A 27,598-nucleotide genomic window follows, 5' to 3' on the forward strand; every position below is an offset into this window, starting at 1 on the left:
GGAAGCTGTCCTCCAATAAGAGTTAGAGGCTGGGGGTAGGAGCGGATAGATTGATAGTGTTGGCTGAGTGCCCATGCTCCGAGTCTATCTGTGCTGAAGGGGAGGAGACGGGGGGAATCTATCTGTTGTGCTCCTCTGTGCTCATGATAAACCGACTCCCGTCAAGCTTCTTCCCCCTATTACAGCTCGCCTGGCAGAAAACACCCAAACTTGCGCCGACTTCCAACATGTTAAACAACAATAAAATGTGCGGAGAGCGAGGGAGAGTGATTTAAACGGGGCAGTAATCTGCAAGGTTACACTATCACCCTTTCAGTGATAGTTGGAAAACATGTGTGAAACAGAGAAATTGTTTTGGAACAAGTGAGGACAGCATATCGTCCTGAATTCAAACAAGTATTCATAACAGGCGAACTTAAAGGGACACACAATGGACCCAGATTTTCACTTCATCACAAATGGGACCATCATCAGCAGAAAAAAAAAAAAAACGCAAAGTCTGTCTCCCTTATCCTGAAACTGTAATTCCCACAGAGCTCCACAGTGAGAAAGAAAATGAGTTTGAGGGATTGTCCATGACATTAATCCTCCCAAACACTACACTCCTAGACAGGATCCAATACAGACAGACAAACACAAAGCAAATCAACAATCTATTTACTAAAGGGAAAAACTAAATCAACAATCCTTTTGGCTTCTGTCTGCTCTCGTTTGACAATGGCTTTCCTGCGTGCCGCCTTCCTCTGTTCTTTCTCTGGAGATTTTTATGGGACCCCTCCCTGCCATCTTGGATTCCCATTATTGTGTAGTTGTATGGGTGCCCCTGTTCTGCCACCCACGCTTCAGGTACAGTGAACGGAACACCAAGCTTTCTGTTTACAAAGCCAGGCAATTGAGAAGCCCACCACCAGACTGTACAGCTGAGGAAAAGAGAAGAGACTGCAGTGGTAGTTGATTTGGAGATGGGTTTTTTTTTGTTGTTGTTTTGTTTTGTGTTTTGTTTTTGAGAGATGAATGGGGAAGGTGAGAGGTATAAAAAAACAGAGACAGAAGAGAGTGAAGCAAGCAGACAGTAGAAAGTGCCAGGTAGAGAGGAGCATTCCTACCTGAGCCTCTATCCCAATCTGAAAATAATACAGTAGTCATATATTGAGGGGGGAGGTGTGCAAAAAGTCACATGATAACAATCAGATCAGAAGCTGAATTGACTCTAAATCAATTGAAGTAGGCATGTCAGGGCTGCCCAGGACAGGAGGGGGAAGAGAGGGAGTGAAAGGGAGATAGATGCGAGCCTGTGTGGGGGAGGGAAGCAGAGATTGTTGATGTAGTGGGAGCACTGCAACAACAATAACAGCAGTGTGTGCATGTGTGTGTGTGTATGTATGTGTGTGTGTGTGTGTGTGAGTGACAGAGTGAATGAGTTAGAGTGGAAGTGGGGATGTGTTATGGCTCACAAAAGTGATGAAATGACATCTCCTTTACTTCAGCACACAGCTGCTATTGCGGCAAAGAGCACACTGTTGAGATATCTGACCTTCTATTTTCTTTGGTAGCTGCTGGTCAGAGGCGTCTGCTCGCCTGTCATGTCCTCCTCTAATTAGCAATATCTACACAATTACTGCACTGTGTCCATTACAAAGAGATTTCTGCCCATTGATACTCGCGTCATTAGTATAATCTTATTTGGATGGGTGTCTACAGTGCAAAAATAGAGAAGAAAAAAAAATCATCTCCTAACTTGATATAAATGTGTTTTGAAGGCTGTTCATTATACATTTATATTCTCCCAAATGTTCATGACCTGTATACATATCATCAAGTAATTGTCTCAAATATCCAAGCTAATAATTCAGATTATAGCCTCCAGATAAAAACAAATCCGATATGAAAACTTATGGATATGACAAATTTCGGGTTGAGGCTTCTCTTTTTCGTTGTTTTCTCTATTTCTTTCATCTCTTTTTCTCCTCCCCTCCCCCCTTTCTTTGCAGATTAGAATTCATTAGCAATCAAAGAGCCTCCAGAGAGCTCCAGCTCTTAATTACCTACTCATTTGCATTTTTGCATATTAATGACTGCAGGGTTTTGGTAGGGTTTTTGCCGCAGTGGTTTAAAGGCACCTCAGTCCTCTGTTCTCCGGGGAGGAGGAGAGATGGCCAGAGGCAAGGCTCCAAGCCTGTCCAACCCCCCCCCCCCCATCCGTCCTGATGGGAGCTGGACAGAGCAGGGGGGGTGGGGGTGGGGGGTACTGGCTGAGGGCATATGGGTGGGGTGGGTGGTGGGTGGGGGGGCTACAGGGTTGCACAGGTTAAAGGTCAATGTCCCTTATCAACATAAGAAAGAACACATGTCTTCTGTGCTGCCTAATTATTGTCATATTGAGCAGTTTAAACACCTGATCTGAACAAAATATACCCTAAGAGAAACTGGAAATCTATACTGCAGAGATTTGCTCACGTGGGTTTTATTGAGGACGGCAGCTAGTTTGGATGAAACTCATGTCCCACAGTGTGCAGAGGCAGGGGCATTTTATATCCCTAGAGAAAGGTGTGTACGGTTGAAAATGAGGCTAGTGTGAGTGTGTCACTGTGCTTTTTTTTTCCCCTTTACATTACCAGCCTGTCTCCAACTGCTCATCGCGAGGGCAATAAGAGGCTCATTTACTGGGAGCCTTAATGATGGCGGTATGCATGCACATGTGCACAAGCGAGTGAAGATTATAAAAACCACACCTTTTGCGCATAAGCATGTAGACAAACATGTAAACAGAAACAGTTGCAGGCACATGCATACACACATGCGTGCACGTTCACACGCACGGATTGAGGGAATAATACCACTAGAGACGGCAGACAACAGCTCCCAGGCATCTCCAAGCCCCTGAAGTGCTGCTGTCCCTCTTATCCAATATGTTTTGACTGCAACAATGATGTCTGAACATGGAAAATAACACAGTATCCCACTGTGTTTTTAGATACCTTACAAACATAACAATTAATGACTTGGAGCCTCGAGACATCTGGCCAACAGGTTCAACAAGACTGAATAAAACATCTCATACTCTAACATATCACACTGTGTGGATATGTAGTATAATTAATGTTTAAAAGCTGGTTTACGTCAAGAAAAAAGAAGTATGACGACAAAGACAAAGACATATTAAGATGTCACTACATACAACATGCAAGACACATACATGTGTCATGGTGCATCCCTGAAAGCATATTACTCAAGTAGTGGGCTTAAGTCGACTTAACTGCTATTAGTGGAGCATTATAAAATGTGTGTGTGTGTGTGTGTGTGTGTGTAAGCGTGTTCAGCCAGGGCCTGAGGACTGCAGCAATGTGTGGGCTGTTGGGGTGGGGTTAATGAGCTGTTCTATGACCTCTGTCACCCCACAGGATCGCCTCAGGGAGACAGACCGAGACAAACAAGAAGACAGGGTGACAACACGCCCATGGTTGCAGGCTGCTGCAGGACTTCTAGGACGAATCAGATTTAAAATAGTATTGGTGGCCTCACCTCAATAGATATATCCTCACACATGGCCTTGGCCTCTGTAAGTAAATATCTGCTCAGTTCACTGCAACGCTCTTGATGTATGACAACCCAAAACACACAGTAGGTGTCTGCACAGTAGGTGGTAACGTTTTATTTGTAAAGTATGATTTGATCTTTGCTGTCACGGTCATTAAATTGGGCAAATGAGTGAGTAAAAGAATGAAAGCCTGAAAGAGACACATACACACAACAGTTAAGTGTGGCAGCATTTGATGATCACTGCATTCTCAACTCATCATAACAGTGATAATACTGCCACCTTCTGGTTGGCCTAGAGAACTGACTTGTCCTGAGTGGTTCAGTTACAAGAGGAAGAAAATATAGCACATGACGACATGTCGAGTTGTCTTTTGTTAAATTACTTAGAATAAGAGACAAAATTATCAACAACAAAACTTTGCAACCATTTTTTTTAATAGAAAGATTTATATTCTTTAAACCAGACAACCAGATGCCAGACATTTTTGGATATATTTTAAAAAAAAAAAAAAAGAAGAACAGAACAAAACAAAAAGACACAAAATGGAATTATATGGTTTAGACTGTGTGGATTTAGTGGTCTCATATACAATACAATTTCTTTTTCGTCACCAAAAAGTGCAAATTCTCCAAAACAAAACAAAACAAAAAAAAAATCACTTATGCCCCCCCACCCCCACCCCAACCTCCCTGCAGCTTCCAACAGATATGGACTGACAGACTGCTATGCTGAGAAAAAAATCTTTGTGATGAGAAAGGGATTTCTGAAAAAAAAAAAAAACAAACAAAAAAAAAAGGAAAATCCACACTGAATCACGTGGGAAAGAAAAATGGCTGCTGCTCTCTGCGGGTTGAAAACGCTCGATGATGTTGCACTTTCTGGCCAAACTCCATCCAATTAGTGAATTCACAGCAGGTATTCTGCCTTTGGGACACATTTGTTTGTGATGCACAGAATGGGGAGTGGGGTTGGGAGGGGGCTGGTCAGATGTCCAACACGGATGAAAGTTTGAACTCGCAGAGAGAAGCGAGAGCAACAGTTTTCTGCTTGACGTGACTCGGTGTGCATTTACAGTTAAATGTCCAGATTTGAGAGCTGGGATATATTCCACCATTCTAAAATGTACATCTGAAAAAACTTCTGTAAAGAATTATCATAATAATCACAGTTACAAATCAATCTATTATAAATAGTAGCCTATTTCTTTCTCTCCCAAGTTAAACAATGTACTGAACTATAGATTTATTGAATGTTTATTATGATCAATATTATTCTTTCCACTCTACTGCAATAATTTTGATTTGACATAGATGTTAAGGCCAAAAAAAATCTTCTGTTCTGACTTGCAAAAGTGCATGATGGTCATTTGGCCATTTCATCTGTCTTTCATTATCACTTAAGCTTTATGTATGGATACCAGATCCAGCCTTTAACTGCACAGACAGGGCGTTATTGCAGACAAAGAGATTCTGCAGTGGATACAACACTGCATGTTTAACATTCAGCACAGCTAGCCTTCTCAGAAAGCTTTGCAACTGTTATACAGGTTTCTTTTTCAAGAAAAGGAGTCTCCCAAAATGAGCTGAAATGACCTTTCTCCCAACAAGATCTGAGACAGTAAGCAGAGAGCAGGTAGGGGGAGATCTGTCCTGTACCACCCCTTCCCCCCCCCTTACCATTGTGTGGACTATGCAATAAGCTGCATATAACAGGTATGGTGGTAGCATAACAGAGATGTGTTTGTTAATGTTCAGACGAGGCAGCAGCTCAAACCACCTTCAATCCAGATACCAAATATTCAAGTTTTTTCTTTTTCTTTTTTTTCATTTAAATAATCATCTGCACTGAGAAAACAAATAAAAATCAACAGGAACAACAAAATAATAACAATAGTGATAACCTTAAAATAAAAGCACACAAAATTCAGGATGGCCTTTTGCAAAGTGCTTTTGTTACAATCGCAGAAGCTGAAAAAGGCAGTTGGATAGCGGTACACCGGGGGCCTTTTGTCTGTCTACATGTCTGTCACACGGCAGAGGGATAGTGAGGCTAGACAGACTGACTGAAACAGCTGACTGCGAAAAGTTGACCGTTTCCTACTGCTGTCTCCAACTCACAGCCTTTACACCTGCCAAAAACTCCAAAGTGGGAATCACAGTATGAAGTTATGGAATGTAAAATTGGTTTAGGTGACTGAAAACTGAAAGTGTGTCTTCCACCAGACCTTTATCCAATCCCAACTCCCTGCTTTCTCTCCTGCTGATTCCCCTGCTGAGGGTGTGTGATCTTTGATCAAAGGCCAGTCGGCAGCAAAGATGTAGACTCCGAGTCCGGAGAGAGGAAGAGCGATGGGAGAAGCAAGCGAGAGAACATACACCCACCCCCCTCTGCCCTGCCCTCCCCTCCCTTCCCCTCCCGCCTCTGTGCTTTTCCGAACCCATATCCTTTCAGAAAATGTTACAGTCTGACAAATAAGACTGAATCTCCAGTGGCTTCCATCCCTCCAACAAACAATTCGCTGGATCAATATTAGATGGAGAAATATACATTTAACTTTAATAACTTTACAATGAGGGAACTGTTCCTGCTTTTATCTTTCTGGGAACGATTATGCTAAATATTGGTATGGATGAGAAAGACAGAGACGAAACTTGGTGGTGGTGGTGGGGGTGGGGTGAGGGGTGATCAGACATAACCACAAACTGAGCAGACATTGAAACCAATGCATAGCAGTGTTATTTTCCACCTGAGAAGTTCTTACATAGAGACAAGAGAGATCAGCGGCATTCTCCTTGTTGTGGTTCCCCGATGTGAAATCTGTGGTGACCTCCTTTGTATTACAATTCTTATCATATCGTGGCCATACAATTCCCACCAGCTTAGAGGACCAACAGTGAACCTTTGCTCAGCAAACAGTCCATCACCTGGGCTTTCTAACCTCATCCCTGAAAACAACATCCTGGCTTCCCCCTAACCACCCGTATTTAATCCTCCTCCCTGTATGCCAGCCTTTGTATCCCCAGAGACTGAGAAAGACTCCAAGTGCAAACTGTCCCCACTTGGCTGAGAGCAGCCAACAGACAGCAGCCTGCCTCTCTGAAGGACCCAGGGCTGTCTGTGTAAGTGCCAGAGCCACGCTGCGCATAGTGCCGTACTGCATATGCTGCGCTCAGCTTGCTGTGCATCAAGAGCCTGATGGAAAACATGAAAAAAAAAAAAAATCAGGTGTGCAGGAAAATGACGAAGCAAAGCAAACAATCCCCCTTCTTGCTGTCCCAAATCACCATGATAACAGTTGCCCCGTCCTGCTTCGTTTGATTATTTACAGTTATCATTGTTATCATAGTTGTTGGTCATCTTTGTTTTATGGCCTTCTCAGATAGATTCACCAAAAATCTTTGATAACAGCATAGGAAAAAAAAAAACAACAAAGAAACATCAAGGTCAATTTTCGAAAACACTTGCCATGAAGTTCTGAGACTGTCTCAGTGTAGCCTGTGTCAGAGCGACCTTGGTCTGGGGCTGAGGCTGGGGACACACCAGTTATGGAGCCATAGAGGCTGATAGAGACACAGCTCTGATCTAGTGGCTAGTACAGAGACATTATTATTAATTCATTCAAGTAGAGTTCAAACAGCTAAATGATCAATTTCAGAACCAATCCAATCAGCTTTCACAATTTAGTCTTAAAATATGGGCAGAAAATAAGAACAAAGGTTAAAACAAAAACAAACAACAGCAAAAATAATTGGAGAAGGTGTGAGTTTTGTCAGTCCCTGCCTACTTAAGGCACACTGAGGCTCATGATGTTGCATTGTCCACCTGGTGGGAGTGAGCCTCAGCCCCACACTGCACAATACGACTGTCTGGTATATATATATATAAAAAAAAACAATAAGCTTAGTGCAGCTCAGGCAAAGGCCACAAAGTCCCAGTCTGCTTCAATTAGAGAACATTGAAATTCAGTCCAACTTTTAAAAAAAAATTTCAACCGAAATCATCCAATTCAGCAATGATCAAAATAACAGTGTTAAACAATAGTTTTCATTATCATTTCAAATCATTAATCATCAGTTCACCAAACATAAAACAAATGTTGAAAAAAATCCCATCTCTAAATTTAGAAAAGAATCACTATCTCTGGCGCCCGCACACAGTTCATCTCAGCCATCAGTTCAGGACCAACTCAAACGTTTTGAATGTTTCCGAGGCTTTGCTACTTTCTAAGTGCCTAAATGTTGTATATTTGGAATATTTTGTAATATAAAATGTTTTCACACCATTTCCATCAGACGTTACATCCAGAATCTCTTTTCAAGAGCCTTCAGGTTCAACAGTAAAACTCTATTAATCCAACATGAGATTGGTAGCTTAAAATGTCCAATGACTTGAATGCAAGCCATTTTTTTCTCCTTTGGTATTTGTTGTTGTTGGACGTCTGTGTATTTCTTAATATACTGTACATGATTATTTCTATGGAGGGGTTGGATGGACTCTTTATGAGACCATTGAGTATTAACCACACTGCTCTGTGCTCATGGAAACTCGCAGGCCTTTCTGAGGTCTCCTGCCCTTCTCCCATAAGCAGGACAAGGACATTTAACATTAGTGCAAACTTTTGCTCTCTCAGCTAAAGCACCATTTCCAGTGCTATCAGGCTTTATATCCATAACCCCACCCATGCACCCATTTACCCCACCCTCCTGGCACAGCAACCCAAAACCACGACCCCAACCCCTACACACACACACACACACGCGCGCGCATACACACACACACGCACAGCCATGTAAAATTATTAGAAAAAAATAGCTGTAGCACAACACGTTATTTTAAGAAAAACGAGTGTAGACAGACAGAAAAAAAAACTATACATCCTTAAACCTCTGTTTCTATTGTCCACAAGGATACAAAGAGCGAGAGAAAGCAAACTCAAGTAAATATCTGTATGATTCCACACAAACATTTCTGCATATGTATTCAAGAGGAGGGCATCTGTGTGTGGCTTAGTCAGGGAGGCCCAGTCTAGATAAATAACAGACATACTATCAATATCTCTAGTCTACAGTAGACTAAGATTGAGGGCAAAAAGCTTTGGTTAATCAACAAACAACATAAGACGTTTGGGGAAATATTAAGGTCCAAAAAAACGTATGTTGAAGATGGCTCACAGGTCTCAACAGGTAAAAATTCAGCCACATCATGAGTGAATGGGCATAAGAAGTCCAAACCAAGTACCACTGTACATAAAGATCACACACCCAGCTTACATTGGTCTGCCTGTGGGAGTCAAACTGTGCAATAATAAACCCCATCTTTATCATAACGGAGAGGCAAAAATAGAAACTGAGACTCTCAAGACCCAGCCAACCCAATAATAATGACCAACAAGAGTAAACGAAGAGTTATGCAAATCTGCACCGAGAGAGCTATGAAGTAAACAAGCAACTGTCCAATGTGTTGTTTTACAATATGGTATTTTTGCTTCTGTGGTACCGTGGACTTATTATCACTGTGGTTCCTCAGAGAACATGTGTAGTTATGAGAGTAGCTGGTGAACAGATGGGGTAGACACGAAGTTTGTTTATCCAAGCTTGTCCTGAGACCCTCCAGCCTGCCAGCCAGCCAAGCATGCTTGTGCACATGCAGGCAAAAAAAATGCATACACGCACGCACACACACAGTGCCCAGTTGTCTACCTCCTCCTCCTATGTCCTTTCTTACCATTAAGACATAAAGACAACTCACTAGGTTTCTTAAAACAGCTAACTTCAAGTACAATCAGTTACATGGATTAATTTAGTCTCTTTTTTTAGGTTTTAATATCTGAACCTGCCTGGCTTCTCTTTTTGAGATCTGAACTTGCATATTTCTGGTATGATTTTTTTTTCCATTTTTATTTTTGGCAGCTTGTCATCAAAACCTGGACAAAACCAGTGAAGGAGCTCAACTTCACCACCACGGACAGAAGAAACGACTGATCTCATTTGCAACTGGTTTGTTTTTAAGTACCCGTTTTGTTGACAAAAGTGCCCTGTTCAGTAACAAAGTGCATTCATAACCTGTCTCTTTCCAATGGAGGTGCAAAAGGGACTTGAACCACAGCACCACTGCAGAAATTATGGGGGGGGGGGGGCTCTAAATCATATGCATGTTCTCCTCTTGATTCAAAGGCTCAATGTGCTAGTTTGGAAAAAAAACATCAGAGCACAGAAACACAACTTGGATATTTTAAGACTAGCAAATCCAGATGTATGGAGTCACTGACAATATTCAAACAGATATGTCAGCCCTGGTGTTTTCCCCTTCTCTACAGGATACCTGGACTCAATGAGCGTGAGTGTGTGTGTGTGAGAGAGACGGAGAAAGTGCACTGGGGCTGGCAGCTCAGGGTGCATGTTTGAACAGGCTGTGGCTGACTCACACAGTGATGATGTGGCCAGAGGGACCCTGGCTGCCACGCACACACATGCATACAAACACACGTACATGTAAACACACTCGCACACTAAACTGCCAGCACCAGGCGTCCTACCCACAGTAACACCAGACTCTAATATAATAATATCCCCTCCAGGCTGGTTCGGGGGCATTAGAGGACTACAGAGGGAGAGAGAGGGAGAGAAAAGGCCTGATTTGATCCCCTCCTGCCTGGAAACGTGGCTGAGCTGGGGGAGATTATTTTTTGGAATGCAACAGACATTGTGAGATCCCCCTCCCCTTCCCTTGTTCCCCTCCCCCCATCGACCAGCTGCAGCTGCGCTCCTATTTGGCCTCCCAACTTGGACAGGTATTTATTGCTCTCCTCATCATACAGGTTGCCTCACGGTTGTGTGGTCCCTAGGGCAAAAAGATTGGAATAAGCGTGATACATAAACCTCCTCTCACTCCCTCCCCAACACCAGCCCACTTCCTTTAAATATACCTCTCTCTCTCGCTTTGTTGGATATCTTTAGTAAAGCTGTGCAAACATAGAAAAAAAGGTGCTCATCTATCTCTTCTTCGTACTCTTTGTCACTCTCTCACTCGGGCTCCCTGCCATTCCTTTAACCTGCGGTTGGTTAAATGCTACCCGCGCCTTGTCACACAAGGACAGATTCCGAAAAACTGCACAAAGTTAAGCACATTCATTCAATCGACCTCCTTATCCTTTGGGCAGGAACTATACATGTCAAGTGTTAAGTTTAGGACAAATGGGTGATTCAATGGTTTTTTTTTCTGTTTCATCAAACATTCATACAGTTTTTTTCGTTCACCCACAAGCTTCACTCTGTGAGAAATATGACATCAAGCCTAAGAGGAAAAAACCCGATTGGTTAAGTACACCTCAGCATTAAGAGGGGACCAATGTCATATCACCACCTGCTGTATATACATGTATACAATTATAAAGTGTCAAGTACCCGAAGCAGTCAACAAAAAGGAACAACAAAAAAATTAAGACAAAATCAAAAGGGAAAACAGAAATGCTGACATTGCAGAGTTGTGAGGGATAAGAGGCAATGTAGTCAAGCCAACAGATACAGATACACTGACGACGGTAGTGCTTTAAAAACACAAACCCTCCACCCCTCACTTTCCCTAGTCCTGCAATCGACGAGCCCCCGTTAAAGTGGATTCGACTCAACATGAATTTGTTTTTCAATAAGACAAACCATAGATTCTTAAAATGCATTTTATAGAGTAAGTAACACTTCAATCAAACCCTTGTCTGATTCTTTCTGGAACATTTAGAGAGAAAAAACTGTTGCATCAAAATTGTGGTGAGTTTTCCTTGCATATGCCATATTGTGGCAATGTTGTTTCTATGGTAACTGTACATTTCAGACCTGCAAAAGAATAGAAAAAGAGTTGTTTTCACTGGGAGGATTTGTCCTCGCTTCACCCGTACAGCAGCCAGAAGGTGCTTGACAGACACCTTGCTTAGAGCCTGAAGGCTGTGAGGACAAAACCAATAAAAATCTAAATCAACTGCATAGTTGCTCAGAGTTTCTTTGTATCTATCATACATTTGCCTAAGCACATACGCCAATGTATAAAACCCCTAATATTATAAAGAAAGAAATGGCCCAGAAAGTGGACGTCATGGGTGCATGATTTGAAGCGTTCTTTGCTCTTTAACAGATAAACCGACTCAAGTGCTTGCAAGTCTACTCTGTTTCCTAAAGTAAAAGGAGAAACAAATATAAAGATTAGATTTTTGTGACACCCTGATTTGGTTTATAGAGGAATAGTTAGTTGTTTTGTTGTTGTTGTTTTTTTTTAAGTTTGCCATTGCGTGTTTTTTCTCCTCTCTGTTCACTGGCCTGTCTCACAGGCAGTGCAGAGTGACTATGGTGTCCAGCAGTGTCCTTGTCGCCCCTGCAGTCTCAGGGCCCTGCCTCCCCTGCCAACTCCTGCAGCTGAGGACTGTGTGCATGGGCTCCAGCATCCCCCCCCACATCCGCCGCTGAGGTTGCATCAGAACGCCGCCGTCCCCTGATGGTACGAGGCCCAGGGCTTGTGTCGGATCCGGGGCTCAGCAGGCCCAGAGGGGGCTCAAGGAGCCCCGGCTCTCGCACCCGAGGCTTTCGGCCTCGACGAGAGGGGATGCCATTGCAGCCGTCCTTCTTGAGGTGGCGGTGCAGGTGATCTGAGCGCACGAAAGTCTTAAAGCAGCTTGAGCACTGATAGGGGCGCAGGCCGGTGTGTACGCGCATGTGGTTCTTCAGGTCGTAGTTGTGAGCAAAGGCGGCTCCACATTGCGTACACAGGTAAGGCTTCTCTCCTGTATGCTTCCGCATATGAACCTTGAGCTTGTCCTGCCTGGGAGGGAGAAATATAAAGATCAGGATCAGGATACACAGAGTAAAAAAAAAAAAAAATCTAATGAACTAGAGGATTGGCTCACACCCATTCAAATGCACTAAGCACACACAGCCAGTTTCAGGGTTTGTTTTTTTCCCTCAGTGTCAGTTACTTATCAGGCTATGTAATATCATGTACAAAGTACATAATTAACTCAAAACATATTATTAATCCTCATGTGTACCAGTGGCCAGCCTAATATACTTTGGATGGTTTTATTTCCTATTTAACAGCCATCTTTTGGATCTCTTCCAGTGGAATTATTTGGTGAGGGCAGCCAGACCAACTGAGGAGAAGCCATAAACTTTACATCTTTATGTGTGTAATTGCACACAAGAGCACAACTGTGGACTGACAAGAAAGCTCAATGTTCATTGTGTCAGTTGGCATTTTTATGATCTCTGTTAACTTTTCTTTGAGGACGACACCATAAGAATTGACAGATTCCTGTTTTGTGAACAGAAAATGAGGATTTAACCGTCTGCAGCTGAACAAGTCCAAAATCATTTTGAAAAATAGACGTTTATCGTTGAATAGTACTGAAATATAGATGAGTCATCAGTTTTGTGGCCTAGTTCTATCCCCACAAGCTGTATTTTGATTGAATTTTGTATAGGAATAGGTGTCACTTCAACGCAAATCAAATTGTTGATATGGAAGACTTACTTGTCAATAATTCATGAGTTCTACAACGATTACACTCTGGTCAAAACAAGACTAAATTATGACTCGACTTCTCTAAATCTGATGTCATCTCATTACATAATGGAAGAATTTTTACTTTACGTTGATACACCGCCCACTAAACTTTTATCAGGCTGCCCTGGCCTTTATCTAACACTTGTCCCTCCCTCCATCTCCCCTTTAGCTCTTACTATCTCTCGAGCTCACAAGCTCTTAAATCGTCTAACCCCCCTGCATCCACGGCAGAGGGTTTCTAAATAAACAAGTGTAGTTACGACAACTCCATTTGAACACACACGCACACACATACACTTGCCATGTAAGTGGATTAGCTGTCATACGAGCAAACAAATAAACCCACTGCAACCCTTACAGGTCTGTACAAACTGTGTCCCAAATATAAAAATGAACAAAGAAACACGTATGTAGGTGAGAAGAAACACACAGACACACACACACACACATATACAGGCTGTAGCCTTGAAACAAAGTGGCACACTGACAGGGGTGAATTATTTAAAGGACAGGAGTGATTTATTACCATGCGAGGCACACTCTTAACCCTGATCAAACAGGATTAAGATTACAATACCCCCTTCCCACTGCTGGTCGAATTTAGCTAGACGGCAAATTCAGATTGGTCTTCCCTACCTGCCATGCCAGCAGAGGTTCTGGATATTTCTAGCCTACTGCATCTATTTCCAGCGCAAGTCCAGTGATTAATTAATTAAAGGAATGATTTCAAGGAAAAGGCAGGACTCCTAAATACAGGGATACCATGTGCACTCAAGTCCCCTGCTGTCAACTAGCCACATTTATCTGAGTGGCACATGGCAGATTTCATTAGAGAGGTAAAGGAGTGACAGAGAGAGAGGAGGGGGTGGTGTAACTACTCTGCCGTGGGCAATAATCAACATAACCAGAGATCAAAAGTTCAAATTACTGCATTGGAGCACACAGAGCACCATTCAGGGCCTGTGATCCCCCCTCTGTATCAGAACACAGCACTTTATAGCAGCCCTCCACTAGATAACACCGCCATGGCACAGCCTTCTTTTATAGGACCCCTATGTTAAAATTCCAGGACTTTGCTATGAAGGCTGTCATAATAAAACAGACCTTTAAAACCACCTGACCCCCTCAGAGTTGGAATATTGTACATGCCATTTTGATTAGCATTTGGCTACAATGCAACGTTGTAAAAACATTGGTTAGGACTAGTTAGGAGTCTGTCCTGTGATCAAGGTAAACACTGAGATTTACAAACCGCAATGCCTCCTTAATACAAAGCTAAGTTGGTTAGCGCTAATACTCTTGCTCTTGGCTTTGTGGTATTTCCCACTGCTGGGCAGTTTGTCTACGGTGCCAAGTCCAAGACTATTAGTACATGTGACATGATGTAGTCACTTCATTAATTGGGCTTACCTGGTAAAGCGCACTTTGCAGATGGCGCATTCATAGGGTTTCTCTCCCGTGTGCGTTCGGATGTGGCGGGGTAGCTTGCCTGCTCCTTGAATGACCTTGGAGCATATGGGGCACTTCTGGAAGGCCTTAGAGCGCATCTTCCTCTCTCCTCCACCTCCTCCTCCTCCACCCCCGCTGCCTCTCTCTCCAACCCCCCTCTCTCCTCCTACTCTGTCTTGGCCTGTACTGCCCCGAAGCCAGAGCGGTGGCACTCCCTGCGTCACAGCAGCAGAAGCTGTATCCTCGTGCTGCGTGCTGTTAAAATAATTCAAGTAAAATTCCATGTCTGGGTCGTCCCCATCTCCCTGTTCTTCCCCGGTCGTCGCACGCTCCTTTTGCCTCTCGATGGAGTCCATCATCTGCTGCAGGAGGGCACTGGCTGAACCCCTATCCCTCGCCTCCCTACCCCCGTTCTCCACTTCTGTTTCCTGACCCAGCCTAGACTCAGGGGGGAGGTAGAAGTGCCCATTTTGGGATGGAGGGTAATAGGTTGAGCCCAGGCTTGCTCCATTCCCCTGCACTGCTTCCCCATCCTCCTCTTCCTCTTCATCCTCATCCTCTTCCTCTGGCTCCTGCGTCGGGGCCTGGGCCAAGGCGAGGGCCAAGGGGGAGTAGTACTCACCAGGGCCGCCAGGAGCCCCATTGCTGGGGCCATTGCCATGGTTAAAGTGCAGGTGTGTAGGCAGGTCCCTGAGCTCTGGCGTGCTGCAGCTGCTGCTCCAGTGCGCCCCTCTCTGGAAGTACTCCAGGTACTCCCGGGCCCGCACCCGGTTCCCCTGCTCCTTGCCTCCTCTGCCCTTTCCCTCCTCATCTTCATCTTCATCTCTTCGCTCACTGACCGCCTAGTGAAACATGGTGTGGGACAAAGAGAGCAAGTGAAGAGAAAATTAAAGTATTTGTAAGTTTGTGTCAAGGACAAAGAAATTGAGAACAGAAGCAAAGAACAGAAGAAAAAGTATGTTTGAAAAAAATCACATTCTGTAAAGTACATCAACTAAAGTGAAGGCTGAAGACCAATATGTAGAACTGTAAGGCCTATCAGCATGGGCAGATCACTATCTGGGTATCCTGGATGCACACCCAGGGGCTTAGTATGCCTGTGGGTACATGCATGTGCAATGAGAAAATAAAAAGTAATTGGGAAAACACATTGCTAATTAGTGTGTGTATAAAAAACAATAAAGCACCTCAGAGCCCCATGTATGTTTTAAATGGCACATTCACCAACTCTTAAAAAGTGTCAGTGTTAAAGTCTTGTTGTTAAGAGAAGTGAACTTGTGTTAAATGTAACATTAGATAACTGGAAATGTAGTGCCACAAACTACAATGTTACAGATTGGGACCCTTTCACATTAAACATCCAGGAGCCCGTGAAGGTTTTTGCCCTGTATGCCCCTGTATGATCATCACAGTGAAGCGTAGCTGTGATCATCACATGATGTAGAGCATTATGTATTCAGACACAGCATATCACAGCTACGCTTCAAAACAATCAAGTATAGCTGTGATATGCTGTGTATGTAGTCTGTGAAAGAGCATGCTGTCCTTCCACACACGCTATTGGCTCAGAGTGAGTAAGTGTTGAACTAACCCCAAGGCTGTGGGCGTGTGTTTGGCATAGTGAGAGAGACTGATAAAGGCCATGATGTAAGCTTGACTATGCCGACTATTTAATGAAGGTGATGACCAGACACTTCATTCCCTGAGTGACTGAACCAGGAGAACTTTACTTTGTTATGGTGATATTATTAGTTATTTCAGCTCCACAATACATGACCTGTACTGTACCGTACATGGTTAGTGCTATAAATTTGTTCAACATCTTACAATGGGTTGCTTATGATGGCATTAACTCATAAAGGCAGAGCAGATCAAATCAAACTTAACACGTCACTTTTAGTTCAATAATGGTCTTGTACCGGCGGGGAGAGCACTTTGGTGTCCAGCAGGTGTGTACAGACATCCTGGACAGGTGAGATTTCCAGGAGACGTGCAGCGGCAAGGATGTCAGCCACACTGCTGTGGCTGACTGTCAATGTGGCTGTGTAGGCAAAGTCCAGCAACGCTCCCAGAGCCTCTGCTGCCACAAAGTCGATGTTGTAGATGTTCTGTTGGTCAGCAGCGGCCCCTGAAGTGAAGAGCTTGTGGAAGTATAAGCTGCAGGATGCCAGGACGGAGCGGTGAGCTGGGAACTCCCGGTCCTGAGTAACCAGGAGCACGTCACAGAGCAGGCCGCTGAGCCGCTGCTTGTTCAGGCTGCCCAGGATGTCTGCGCTGTGCTCAGGGAAAGGGATCCCCACGGGGCCTTCCTCTGCTTCGCCGGCCCCTCCTCTCCCTCCTCCACCCCCGCTGCTTGCTGTCCCCCTGAGCCGCCTTCCGCCCCTCCCACCGGCTCCTGACGACATCTTCCACCAGCCTGCCGCCGAGCCGCCTAGCACAGCCCCCACCCGTGTATCCGTCCTGCCGTCTGTCCGTCTGCCTGTCTAAGGGAAAAGAGTTGGATAGAGGGATGGGACAGAGGAGGATCAGTTCATGGCATTCTTTATGTGGATATAGAAAAAGAGAGGAATGTTGAATAATTCATTCACCACAGTTAGAAATATACACCAAAATGCTTCAGGACAGAACCCAGTAGACATATACAGACTCTAAAGTATCTTAACAAAACCTACAGTTGGGTCATATCAGGTTGTGTGGCAATTAGCATTGCTATCAGCTATAAAACAGGTCCGGCAATGAGCATTACGATACCAGAGATTTCAAGGTGTGACAACAAAATTATGCAATATGTCAAAAATCAGTTTTAAAAACATTTGACAAACTGCAACAACAATGAAAAACAACAGTTGAAACTAACCAGTATAGTGCATAAGGGGTTGATAAAAACAGTAAATGGTATGCAATCTAATATGACCCAACTTAGCAGTGATCTTTATTTATTCCCTATTCTATATACTGTATGCTTATGACTTCTATCCAAGTGAACTGTGTACTTTTCCAGTCTCCAAATAAAATCTGAAATGATGAATGAGTCATCTTTATTCATTAGTATATTGGCAATGCAAAAACTTCTCTACTGAGTTTTCACACCAACATGTTGACAGTTTCCACGAGAATGTGTGTTTCTATTCCCAGGACATCAGTATCAAAAACTCTTACCATGATGTGTTTGTAACACCCAAAAAGAAGTAATTAAAGTTAAGAAAGTCTTTTTGTGCTCCATGAGCATCTGATCTGAGCAGCACAGTGAATGCTTTACATTTGCCACATATGTTGAATGCTCGATAAATCTGTTTTGTAAGCAGTAGCTCACATAAGGAGCCAAAATATAAAGTAGCAGCCAAAACTGCCAATTCAAACATTTCACTCCTTTTCACTAGACCCAAAAACCCTCAGAGAGTGTCCTAAGTGACAACAACAACAAAAAGAGCACTGCACATCTCATCTGTTTGCAATTGATTTTAAAGCAAATCTACTGGCACAACAGGTGCATTTACAGACTTACTACAAAATCATATAACAGCACAATGTGACGATGTGCAATAACTTTGTTTCTGATGGCACTGAATAAAGAGTGGCATTTGGCAAGGCATTCTACTTGTTAAAACACCAGGAGTGGGTGAATAACTAAGGATGTTTATTTACTATATATGTGTGTGCAGGTGGCTGGGTGCCTGTTTCCTTGTGTACACGCCTACATCTTCGGGTGTGGGTGCATGTACTCGTGCAAGAAACCAAGTAAGAGGTCATAGAGGACAGATAGGCAGAGGGCAGTGGGGATCAGAGTGCATGCTGGGAGCTGGGCTGTGCAGCTTGTGCACTCTGTGTCAGTCGAGAGCCAGGGAGGGCAGAGAGGGAGGTGGAGGAAAAGGGGGGAGAGAGGGAGAGAGAAGGGTTGGGGGGGCTGCCAGAGCAGACCCTGTGGAAAAACTCCACGGGAGGAGGAAGAGGACACGCAACAAGCTGCGAGGGAACAGTATTAAAAAGGGAGGTTGTCAATCCGGTCTGAGCTGGTTACCCCACCCTGTACTGTGTGCCAAGTTTCAGGAAAGGCTGTCCCCTCGCTCACGTGTGGGGGGAGATTAAAATGATCGACTGAAGCCTGCACAGTCGGGGGGGGGGTTTCGGCAGAACAAGCCATCCTCGATTTCTCTATCAACACACACACACACAAGCAAATACTGTAGCATCACAGAGACATCAATAACGCACGAGATACGCACACACGTAAACACACATATAGGATATCTGCTCCCTCCAACCCTCCCACCCCCTCCCCCTCCATCTGCCAGGGAGACCCAGCAGGGGGTGAGGTTAAGGGGAGGGCGGGGTGGGGTGGGTTGGGTTGAGGATGCGTTGGGCACGTTGCTCTCTACAAGAGTGAAGCATTCAAATGACATTCCTTCAGACAAGCCCTCCTGGTATGTTTGTGTGCTACACCCCACTACCAAACCTGCCTAACCTGGCTGCCTCTCCTCTTTCGTGCAAGTTCACCTGCGAACACCTCTCCTTTTCTCTCCTCTGTTACGAGTATGTTCTCCCCCTGCAAAAAGCAACGCCTATGTGTCTCCACACCATGAGATCTGGCAGTATGTCAGTTCTGCCCACAGTTCAGAGTTAAGTCTTTAAAAAACACCTCTGCAGAGATGCGGGCAGGAGAGGAGAGAAGACGTTTGCTCAAACTTATCACAATCCACTAAATGGGTCAATAATTGTTTTCATTTGTGCAAAGTTTTATGATAAAGAGGTCATTCAAATTAAAGTTTGTACATTCAAATAACATGGGTCATACTTCAGAGTGCTGTTTTGTTTGACTAATGGTAAAAAAAAATGGCTGCGCTGTTTCTCGCTCTTGACTGTACGTCTCCCTTAACTCAATTCAGTTTTGATAGGCAGCTGACCACAAAGCCGTTGCAAACAGTGCCAATGTCTTTCACAAAGCTCTGATGAAAACGGACTGTCAGACATGGCATGAGCAAATTTTATTATCCAACCCCTCATCTGAATATCTGAGGGAGGGGAGGGCAAAGACAAAGAGAAGCGGCACAGGGGAGGGAGAGAGGGAGAGACAGCAGAGTCCGGTGGAGATGGAAGAAAGAGCGAAAGAAAGGGCAACCGCATGGCTACCGGTCATGTCCTTCACAGGTGGAAATAGATCTCTGTGAGCCCATCCACACCCGAGCCATCTTGCTTTTTGCTAACACAGACACACAGCACCTGCACTAGACCAGGCATTGCTCTGCAAGCTTGTGTAGCGCGTTATCCCTGGGACATACACAGCTGACCCAGGGTCACGGCTTTGTGGGGTAAAGACGCTGAGCTGAGAGGAGATAAAACGCACACACACATACACACACACACACACACAGGCACATACACAAAGTCAATTCAGTGCCAACAAAGCATAGAGGGACTACTCTGCATGCAAGAGCCACCTGTCCCCGAATAACCCGCAAAGAGCACTAAGAAAGAGGAAACACGGTGCAACAAACCTGATCCTGACACCTCCTCATGGCTTGAAACATTCCTTATCACTAATTCATGCCTGTGGGTGACAAGGCCCGCAGCCCAGCACAAAGCAGCGCAGCAGCTGTCCGTGTCCCTGGCGTTCCACTTCCAGGGAAGGGCCTTCTCTCAATGCCCCACTCCGTGAGTAACCCAGGCCTGCTTTGCAAGTCAAACAACTGCTTTAACACAGGACCCACCCATCCCATCCCCACCCTCATCACCTGCATCTCATCCGTAACGTCCCTCTACCCCCTTCCCATATATCTGCGCGCAGCAAGGATAGATACCAACATTAGGCTTCAACAGCCCAGACCAAACAGCCAACAACGACCTTCCGTTTTGCTGCTCTTCAGTTGACTGTGCTGTGAGTGTGGTCGTAATATCTATGCCAAGACAGTCACACCCAATTTGCTTGTCATTCACACACAAACACGTTGACATCAGGCTGTGGTTGCAGTTAGTAGAGGTAGTTTTATTTTTCCTGATATGTATCATCTATGGAAGGACTGCAAAATTTCCACTCTCAAAGTATCTCTGTCTGTCTTTGGCTGACACATACCAGTCATTCCTAAATACAAAGGAACAAACTGTTAACCCTGTGCAACCTCAGATGTTTCTTAGATAGAGGAGAAAATAAATAGCTTCCTGAGACTTTTTAAGAGCCGTACACAACCACGTTTTTAAGGTTTTACCAAACTTCAGGAAAGGACAAAGTGAAGAACATTACTATCAGACAGATCAAAAAAAAAAAAAAAAGTAAAATCAGTTGTTCCATTATTACAGTGGGCACTGCGCTTATAATTTCCATTGTAGAGAGCCTTTTGGTTTGACTCTACTGAAATTTAAAGCAAATATGCTCCCTTTGGTCTCCTTTTATTCCACTCTTTTAGTCACTAGTTTCTTAAACTTTTGCATGCAAGAAGTGATTGGCTCATAAAAATAATGCACAATTCAAAACTACTGAGCAACTAAACTTTAAGAGGGAGCAATCAGAGCAAACATAACTGAATCATTGATCCCTTGAATCATAAATGTTAATAGAGCACAGATGGGACACCTTTTAGTGCTGAAATACGGAGCAGTTGTTAATTTTATAACTAACACCTTGTGAAGTGTTATTAGCTTATTGCTTTTACAAAAGAACAATTCTATCATGTTGTTCCCAATTTCATTCAAGTGAAGACTTTATGCATTCAGTAGCTCATGTACTATCAGAGTGGTTCATATATTTCAGTGCTTGTATTGAGTTTAGAGTGCAAAAGAAACACAAGCAAAGCCAGAGGTGAAAACAACTGAAAAATCTGGATATTAGACGACAAGTTGTTGACAAGTCGGCGCTTTGCTCTTGTCTGTGCTTCCCTGAACCTTCCTTTATCGTTTCTCTTTTTCCTATCCTGCCCTCATTTCACTGACTATCTCAACTGGCCTCTGTGACAACAAGCCTGCCTAGCCCGCCCTGCTGCAGGGGAATCACTTCACTTAGGTCAACAAAGTTCAAGGTTGAACCAAGAGGATATTGCAAGATAATCGGAATGGGGAGGGGGTGGCAGTTCCTAGGAAAAGTGGATTTTGAACTAGTGCCACAGCCAAGTGACTCACTGCTGCCAGTAGTGAAAGGAAACCTGATTGGTCATATTGGGAGCAAAGCAGGAAGAGGGCAAGAGACTGATAAAACTGAAGTTGCGAGAGCTGGTCTAGGCCTGGCAGCTTTCACTAGAAACTAACCAGGAAGTGCTGCCAAAACACAGACACAAAGCCAGTGAAAAGGTAGTGGGCGAGGCAGGGCGTTCAACTCACAAGCTCACTCATAACTCTTGAGCGCATGGTGGCCTAGGAATCCGGCTCAGATGTCAATGATAAACTCAAGCGATCTCATTCAGTTACCTGGTATAACCTGCTTCAATAAGAGGACAGGTGACCGCCCACAAGTTGGGCAAAGTTTAATGTGAGGAAGCTAGCAGGGGGTTTTATGATGTCCTTATAAAGGACTGAGTTTTGTGCTGCCACATAGAAAAATGAAATCTGTATTGCTAACTACTCGTATAAATGCTCATGCTGTTCTAAATTTTTCTCTATTTTGTTTTCTTGCTTGTTTACATCAGTCATACCCACTGTTTTGCCACAGGCTAGCATATATACAGAGTACCCAGAAAAACAAAAAACAACATTGTAATTCAAACCAGTACGATGGCTATGAATTACTACTTTTGCAAAACAGACATTTTTTGAAATTGTTTTGACATAATAGCGGAAAAACTGTGATTAAATTCTGTAGTTTATGGTGTTGTATCAGACTGTGCACTTTCTTGAATTTGCTCCTCTGTATGTAAATGAGGGAGCCAAAATACCCTAATCATAATATGATAGAGTTCAATTTCACTCCACTAAGACGTAGAGCTTCAAAAATTATAATAGAGTTGACAAAACATAGAGAGAACTAAAGTAGTAGTCTCAGTAAAATCAGATTATTTTTAAAATAAAGTAGTATTTCACATTTTGTGGTCACAGCATGTGGAGGAACACAGCAGTGTGGTGAAATTATTAAGTTAATTCATTCATTAATTTCATAATAAAAACAAACATCAACTTTAAACTTTAAAATTATAAACTGCGGTGCTCTTGCCTTTTGGTGGATATTTCATTGTTAAGTCATGACTCTTATAACACATGTGGGACAGTAGCCTTTCTCAAGCTGCAGCGTAATAAAACCACATCCACAGTCTGAGTTCCTTTTAGCTTGAGTAACATGCTCTGACACTACCATGCTGCCAACCAGGAAGTGTAACAAAACCTATCACATGGCCTCAGAAACAGCACTACGCCCCAACGCAGCATCGTCCAGCAGAACCCAAGCTGGCCAGTTGGTCAGTCGGCAGGCCCAACGTGCGCTGGCTGAGCCACTCTGTGCATGCGCAGCCCAACAGGGAAAGAAGACTTCCTGTGAGTCTGTGGCAAGCGTGTAACAGAACCCGCTCTGTTATCAGATGACCAGCTCTCTGCTTGCTCGCTCTCTCTGTCCCTACTGTCTGACCCTCTCCCTCTCTCTCTCTCTCTCTCTCTCTCTCTCTCTCTCTCTCTCCTTCCCTTCCTCTCATCTGTCGCTCTCATCTCATCATTGCTCCATCTCTGTCTCAGACTCTGCACTGCACAGTACCCACCACACCGCCCACTTCCCCTTTCCACTGCTGAGGAGGCAAAGCACAGCACAGACCCACCCACCCTCCTGTGTCTCACCATCCTTTAATGCAACCCACCCATCTTCTCTTCTGTTTCATCCCGAACCAATTCACAAAATCAACATGCAGGCAGTGTCATAATGGTCACATATCCCCCTCCTGATCAGTTGGCCTCTCTGCTTAATTTAAAGGAGCTTCTGGTTTCTGTAGTACAGTCCTTATTGTCAAAATAACAATCAATTATACTGTTGACAAATGCCTGTCCCTTCCACTCATATTTACACTATATAAAAAATGTAAAAACCTTCAGTTAACAAATCACCAAAAGACATCATCTAACTCCAAAAGTGTAAAAATTCAAGTCTAGCTTTACCCCCACCCTGAAAAACATCCGAGCCTCTTACTCTCCCACTCTAATTTGATCAGGTTGTGTTGGCCTCTCCATAATAAATGTCCCAGAAGAGAACAGAAGAAGCCCCTTTACTCCCCCTAGACTTCAGCACAACAACAGAAAAACAACAGAGAGGGGTCTGTCTGTCTGCCTAGTCAGGCTGGAAGCTGTGGTATACTGAGCAGCTGACCAGGGGAACCAAACATTAAGGGGAAGTGAAGCTGCATTCACCAGGGAAGAGGCTGATTAAAGTATTAAAACTGTTGATAAATTTGATCAACGTATACACACAAACATGAAGAGACAGAGCGCCAGCACAGAAATGATGCTGTTTGGTATGAAGTACAAAAAACCTCAGGTTTTGATCCCACCATATGGTCCACAAAATATCATTTCACCACATCCAAAAAAAAAAAAACTTTGAACAAACATAATGACTGTTACATGTAGTATATTGTATGCAGCCAGCATTTCACTCTAAAATAAAGCCTCAAACTGCCACGGCGACATCACGCAACCTGTCTTCTTAGTCTGTCTGAACCTGCTAGTTTCAGGCCATAGTGGTGTAGGCACAAACATACAGGAATATCAAACTGTATTCAGCCTCACCGCCAAATTGATGGGTGGTGTCTTGGACCTGCCCACAGCCACTGAAGTCCCCTGCAATTCCCCTGGAGTCTATTGTTGGTAACACAGACGCACACGCACGCATGCATGCGTGCACACAAGCACACACTCACACACACAAACACATATGGCGTCCTAGTTTAACCTCTTGCTGGAATTTACTTGAACTAACCATACTTTTCTACCATAGTGGTACCTAGCAAGTAGCATAGAGGGCAGTATCAGGACAGTACTTAATGTAACTAATATTTTCTGTGACACCGAACTCACTACAAAATGTCATCAACACTGTCTGCTGCCGCCTCCTGAGAAGCATTCCAAACACTTTCCCAGCATTTGGGCGTCTTCATGTACTGTGCTCTTCTTGTACCCTCTCCATGCCCACACGTTTAAAAAACGGGTTCAACAAGTATGCAAAGCCAAAAATTATGCATCTGGTTATCGAGTAAGGCAGTCAGGGTTCCTGTGAAGTCTTTAAACCACGAGCCACAAGCGAGCAGGACATGACAGGCGAGATTAGAATCTGCTCTTAACAAGATGCTGGTGAGGAGGGTGGGGGGGTTAGTGGACTGGGAGAAAAAGATGTCATGAGTTTGACCATGGTGTGAGCAGCTGAGAAAAACTGCAAATCAGTCAGCAAATACACAAGTTCTCTCCAGTATAGCGCACAAAGTTACCAGAGCTTAAGTTATATTTTAATATTGCATGGACTTAGCTGAGGCAGCTTACCCTACAAGTGAAATCCAGTTGTCACAAGATGTGCCACATATTCCCCCCTTCAGCAAGAAGAGATGTCACTCACTGAGGTTTCTCAAAGTAACTGCTACTCAACACTCCACCTGTACTCTGTCAGCTATCAGCATGGTCGCTCTGCCACGGTCTAGAAAACATTTGATGCAGTGGTTTTTGTGGAATTACTTCAACACCCTAAAGAAGCTGCAATACAGGATGTGCAAGTGTCTTCATCTTTTCACTCTACTAATAATAGCACCAGTGCCATTTAATCACAGCAGCAGATGAAAACAGTAAAAGAATACTGTGCCTTAATAGGAAAACAACACTGATGCACAATGAGCTTGCATGCCCACAGTTAAAAAGTTCTGCCTGATGTGATTAAAAACTTTAAGACAACAGCTATTTCTCTGAGCGGTGTTCTGTGCAGCACCTTACACTCAGCACTGACCTATTTGCCATTCCCTCCTTTATCTGCAAGTGGGTCAAGAACTCTGAACTCTATCAAGCCCCATCTCTCTCACTCTCCTTCACACACAACACGTTATGGTATTTATTTCCTCTGCTCGCCTCTCTTCTCCTTTCAGTCACAGTCTAAAGACACAGTGTGCGTGTGTGTGTGTGTGTGTGTGTGTGGATGTCTTTGGCGTGCTTACCAAATAGGCAGAAAATGTTTCCCGGGCCCTATCTGCCTCCCCTGCCTGTCGGCCAGCTCTGCTGCCTCCGTCTCTGGGCAGGGCTAGAGCTTTACCAGACAGGAAACTTGCGAGTGGCCCTAGTCATACAGGCAAGCCCTTGCCTGATCCCACACAAACAGACACCTACCCGCCGCCCCCCCCCAACCCCTCAACCACCACCAACACCACCACCCCACCCCCCTCTATTTTCAGCCCACAACTCTGCTCCGCATCCCCTGCTCTCATTGGCTTGACAGCTGCTCACTCACCACACCTCCTCGTTGGGATAGGCTGGCGGCTGTTCCCTTTCCTGGATGGCCAAGGGCAAGGCACTCTGGGATATAGAGTTCTGAAACCCCATTTGACCTGCTTTACAGCCCCTGCTGTGGACTACGAGTCCCAGATCACACTGCCCTCACCACCCCCACTATCTCCAAGCCTGCTCTAACGTAAGCACTCAGGGCTGAATTATACACTACAGTATGTTGCTAGCAGGCTGCCAGGTATTAAAGTACAGACCAGCCATCAAACAGGGCCGAGCTTAGTATGAAAAAAAAAAACAACAAAAAAACAAAAAACATTTCAGCCTTAACTGTCACAGCAGTAACCAAGCATCAGAGGTGGATTCTTTCATCAGCTCACACTCTGGTGACATTTCAGACACACTTAAAACTCCTGACCTAAATTATGAGTTATTCCTATTCCAAACAGTCCAATGCCACTACAAAATGCCCTGCGCTCGCAACACACAACTTGCTCCGCACTGAGCATTTCAATCGACACTGTCCCGAAAAGTTGTTGCGATTGCTTGTACCTTGTCCAATAGAATTATTTTTGGTTCCTCCTTCCCCTCGTTCAGTACCCCCCACCCTCTCTCGAGAGCCCCCCCATCCCCCTCCTCCTCCTCCTCCTCCTCTAAGTGCTTCCACCTGCCTGAAAAGTTAATGCCTTGAACACATCCTATAAACTTTATCTCAAGATTCCCCAGAGGTAAAGAGCAGTACAGAGGAAGTACTTTAGGAGGATTAAAAAAAGAGGAACCTTAACTGGGGACTACTGCTGCGACCCACCTCTCCTCTCCGGCCAACCCCCCCACCCTGCTCTCCTTTCTGTCCCCCTCCCTCATTCCTCCCTCTCTCCTCTCCTCCTCTGCCCTGCTCCCCTCTGGTCGACAGGCCCAGGGCAGACAGCAGGGGGGATGGCAGGGTGCCTTTAGCTCACCTGTGATGGCCGTGGTGGTGCTTATTGTGGGTTAGCTCAGCCCTCTCCTCTCCTCCTCTCCGGAGCTCTCTCTCTCTCCCTCTCACTGTTGTGCAGCTTAAAGCCCCGTATGCGCTAACCAAGCAGCAGCAGATCAACTCAATTCCCTTCCTGGTTTCTGGAGGGCAAAGAGGTCCCTCCCTTTCTCTCTCTCTCTCTCTCTCTCTCTCACTCTCTCACTCACTCTCTCTCCCTCTCTCTTAAAGAAACAGCATTCCCCCTCCGTCTCCTCTCCCTCCTCCCTCTGTGAAGCAAAAGTTACATGGAAATTTTTTTGCGCTCAAAAGTGGACAGTTGTCAAAGTCATAAACTCAATCAGAGATGACACAAATCATTAACCCATACCTTCCCACACGGCGGTTTCATGGCGAACGTCAGCCAGTGTTTTCCTCTCTGGGCACTCAAATGTGCGGTCTAAGGTTAAACTGACTTGTAACTCTTTCTTTTCTCACACGCCTCATCTCTCAGTACTCCTTTCCTTTTCAATGTGAGTCGAGTCGCACCCACCCATCCTATTGCCTGAGGTCATGGTGTCCCACCCCAAAAGCAAGCCATGGCACATTCCAGCACATACAGTAGGGGCTGCCAGCAACCCCCTTGATACACTCTCTGGCTCGGCCCAGTCTCTACACATAATACCTGCCAAGCTCCAACAGGTGAGGCATCAGAGAAGACATTACTAAGTCGAAAA

The 27,598-nt window shown here is 44.5% G+C and overlaps 1 protein-coding gene across 2 annotated transcripts; it reads right to left on the reverse strand.

The window, feature by feature from the left end:
* Positions 1-3,957: 3,957 nt before the first annotated feature.
* zbtb7a (zinc finger and BTB domain containing 7a) lies at positions 3,958-27,036 on the reverse strand. 2 transcript variants are annotated; one of them, XM_051077121.1, is made up of 4 exons: positions 26,869-27,036; positions 16,456-17,019; positions 14,498-15,378; positions 3,958-12,346 (listed from the first exon to the last, which is right to left on the reverse strand). In XM_051077121.1, the coding sequence occupies exons 2-4, from the start codon at positions 16,939-16,941 to the stop codon at positions 11,911-11,913; spliced, it is 1,803 nt and encodes a 600-aa protein (XP_050933078.1). In that variant the 5' UTR covers positions 16,942-17,019; positions 26,869-27,036; the 3' UTR covers positions 3,958-11,910. The 2 variants fall into 2 exon arrangements, with proteins under 2 accessions (XP_050933078.1, XP_050933079.1); XM_051077122.1 differs by lacking the exon at positions 26,869-27,036 and adding an exon at positions 25,627-25,742.
* Between the last annotated feature and the right edge of the window lie 562 nt (positions 27,037-27,598).

This window comes from Lates calcarifer, linkage group LG17, assembly GCF_001640805.2.
Source record: "Lates calcarifer isolate ASB-BC8 linkage group LG17, TLL_Latcal_v3, whole genome shotgun sequence".
NCBI lineage: Eukaryota > Metazoa > Chordata > Actinopteri > Centropomidae > Lates > Lates calcarifer.

What these genes read in the sequence shown, in the direction of transcription:
- zbtb7a (XM_051077121.1), bottom strand. Translation starts at nt 16,941, where the DNA reads ATGTCGTCAGGAGCCGGTGGGAGGGGCGGAAGGCGGCTCAGGGGGACA. An exon ending in CCAAAGTGCTCTCCCCGCCG is followed by an intron (nt 15,379 to 16,455) that starts GTACAAGACCAT and finishes ATGTTTCACTAG; the next exon opens with GCGGTCAGTGAGCGAAGAGA. An exon ending in TGCAAAGTGCGCTTTACCAG is followed by an intron (nt 12,347 to 14,497) that starts GTAAGCCCAATT and finishes TCTCCCTCCCAG; the next exon opens with GCAGGACAAGCTCAAGGTTC.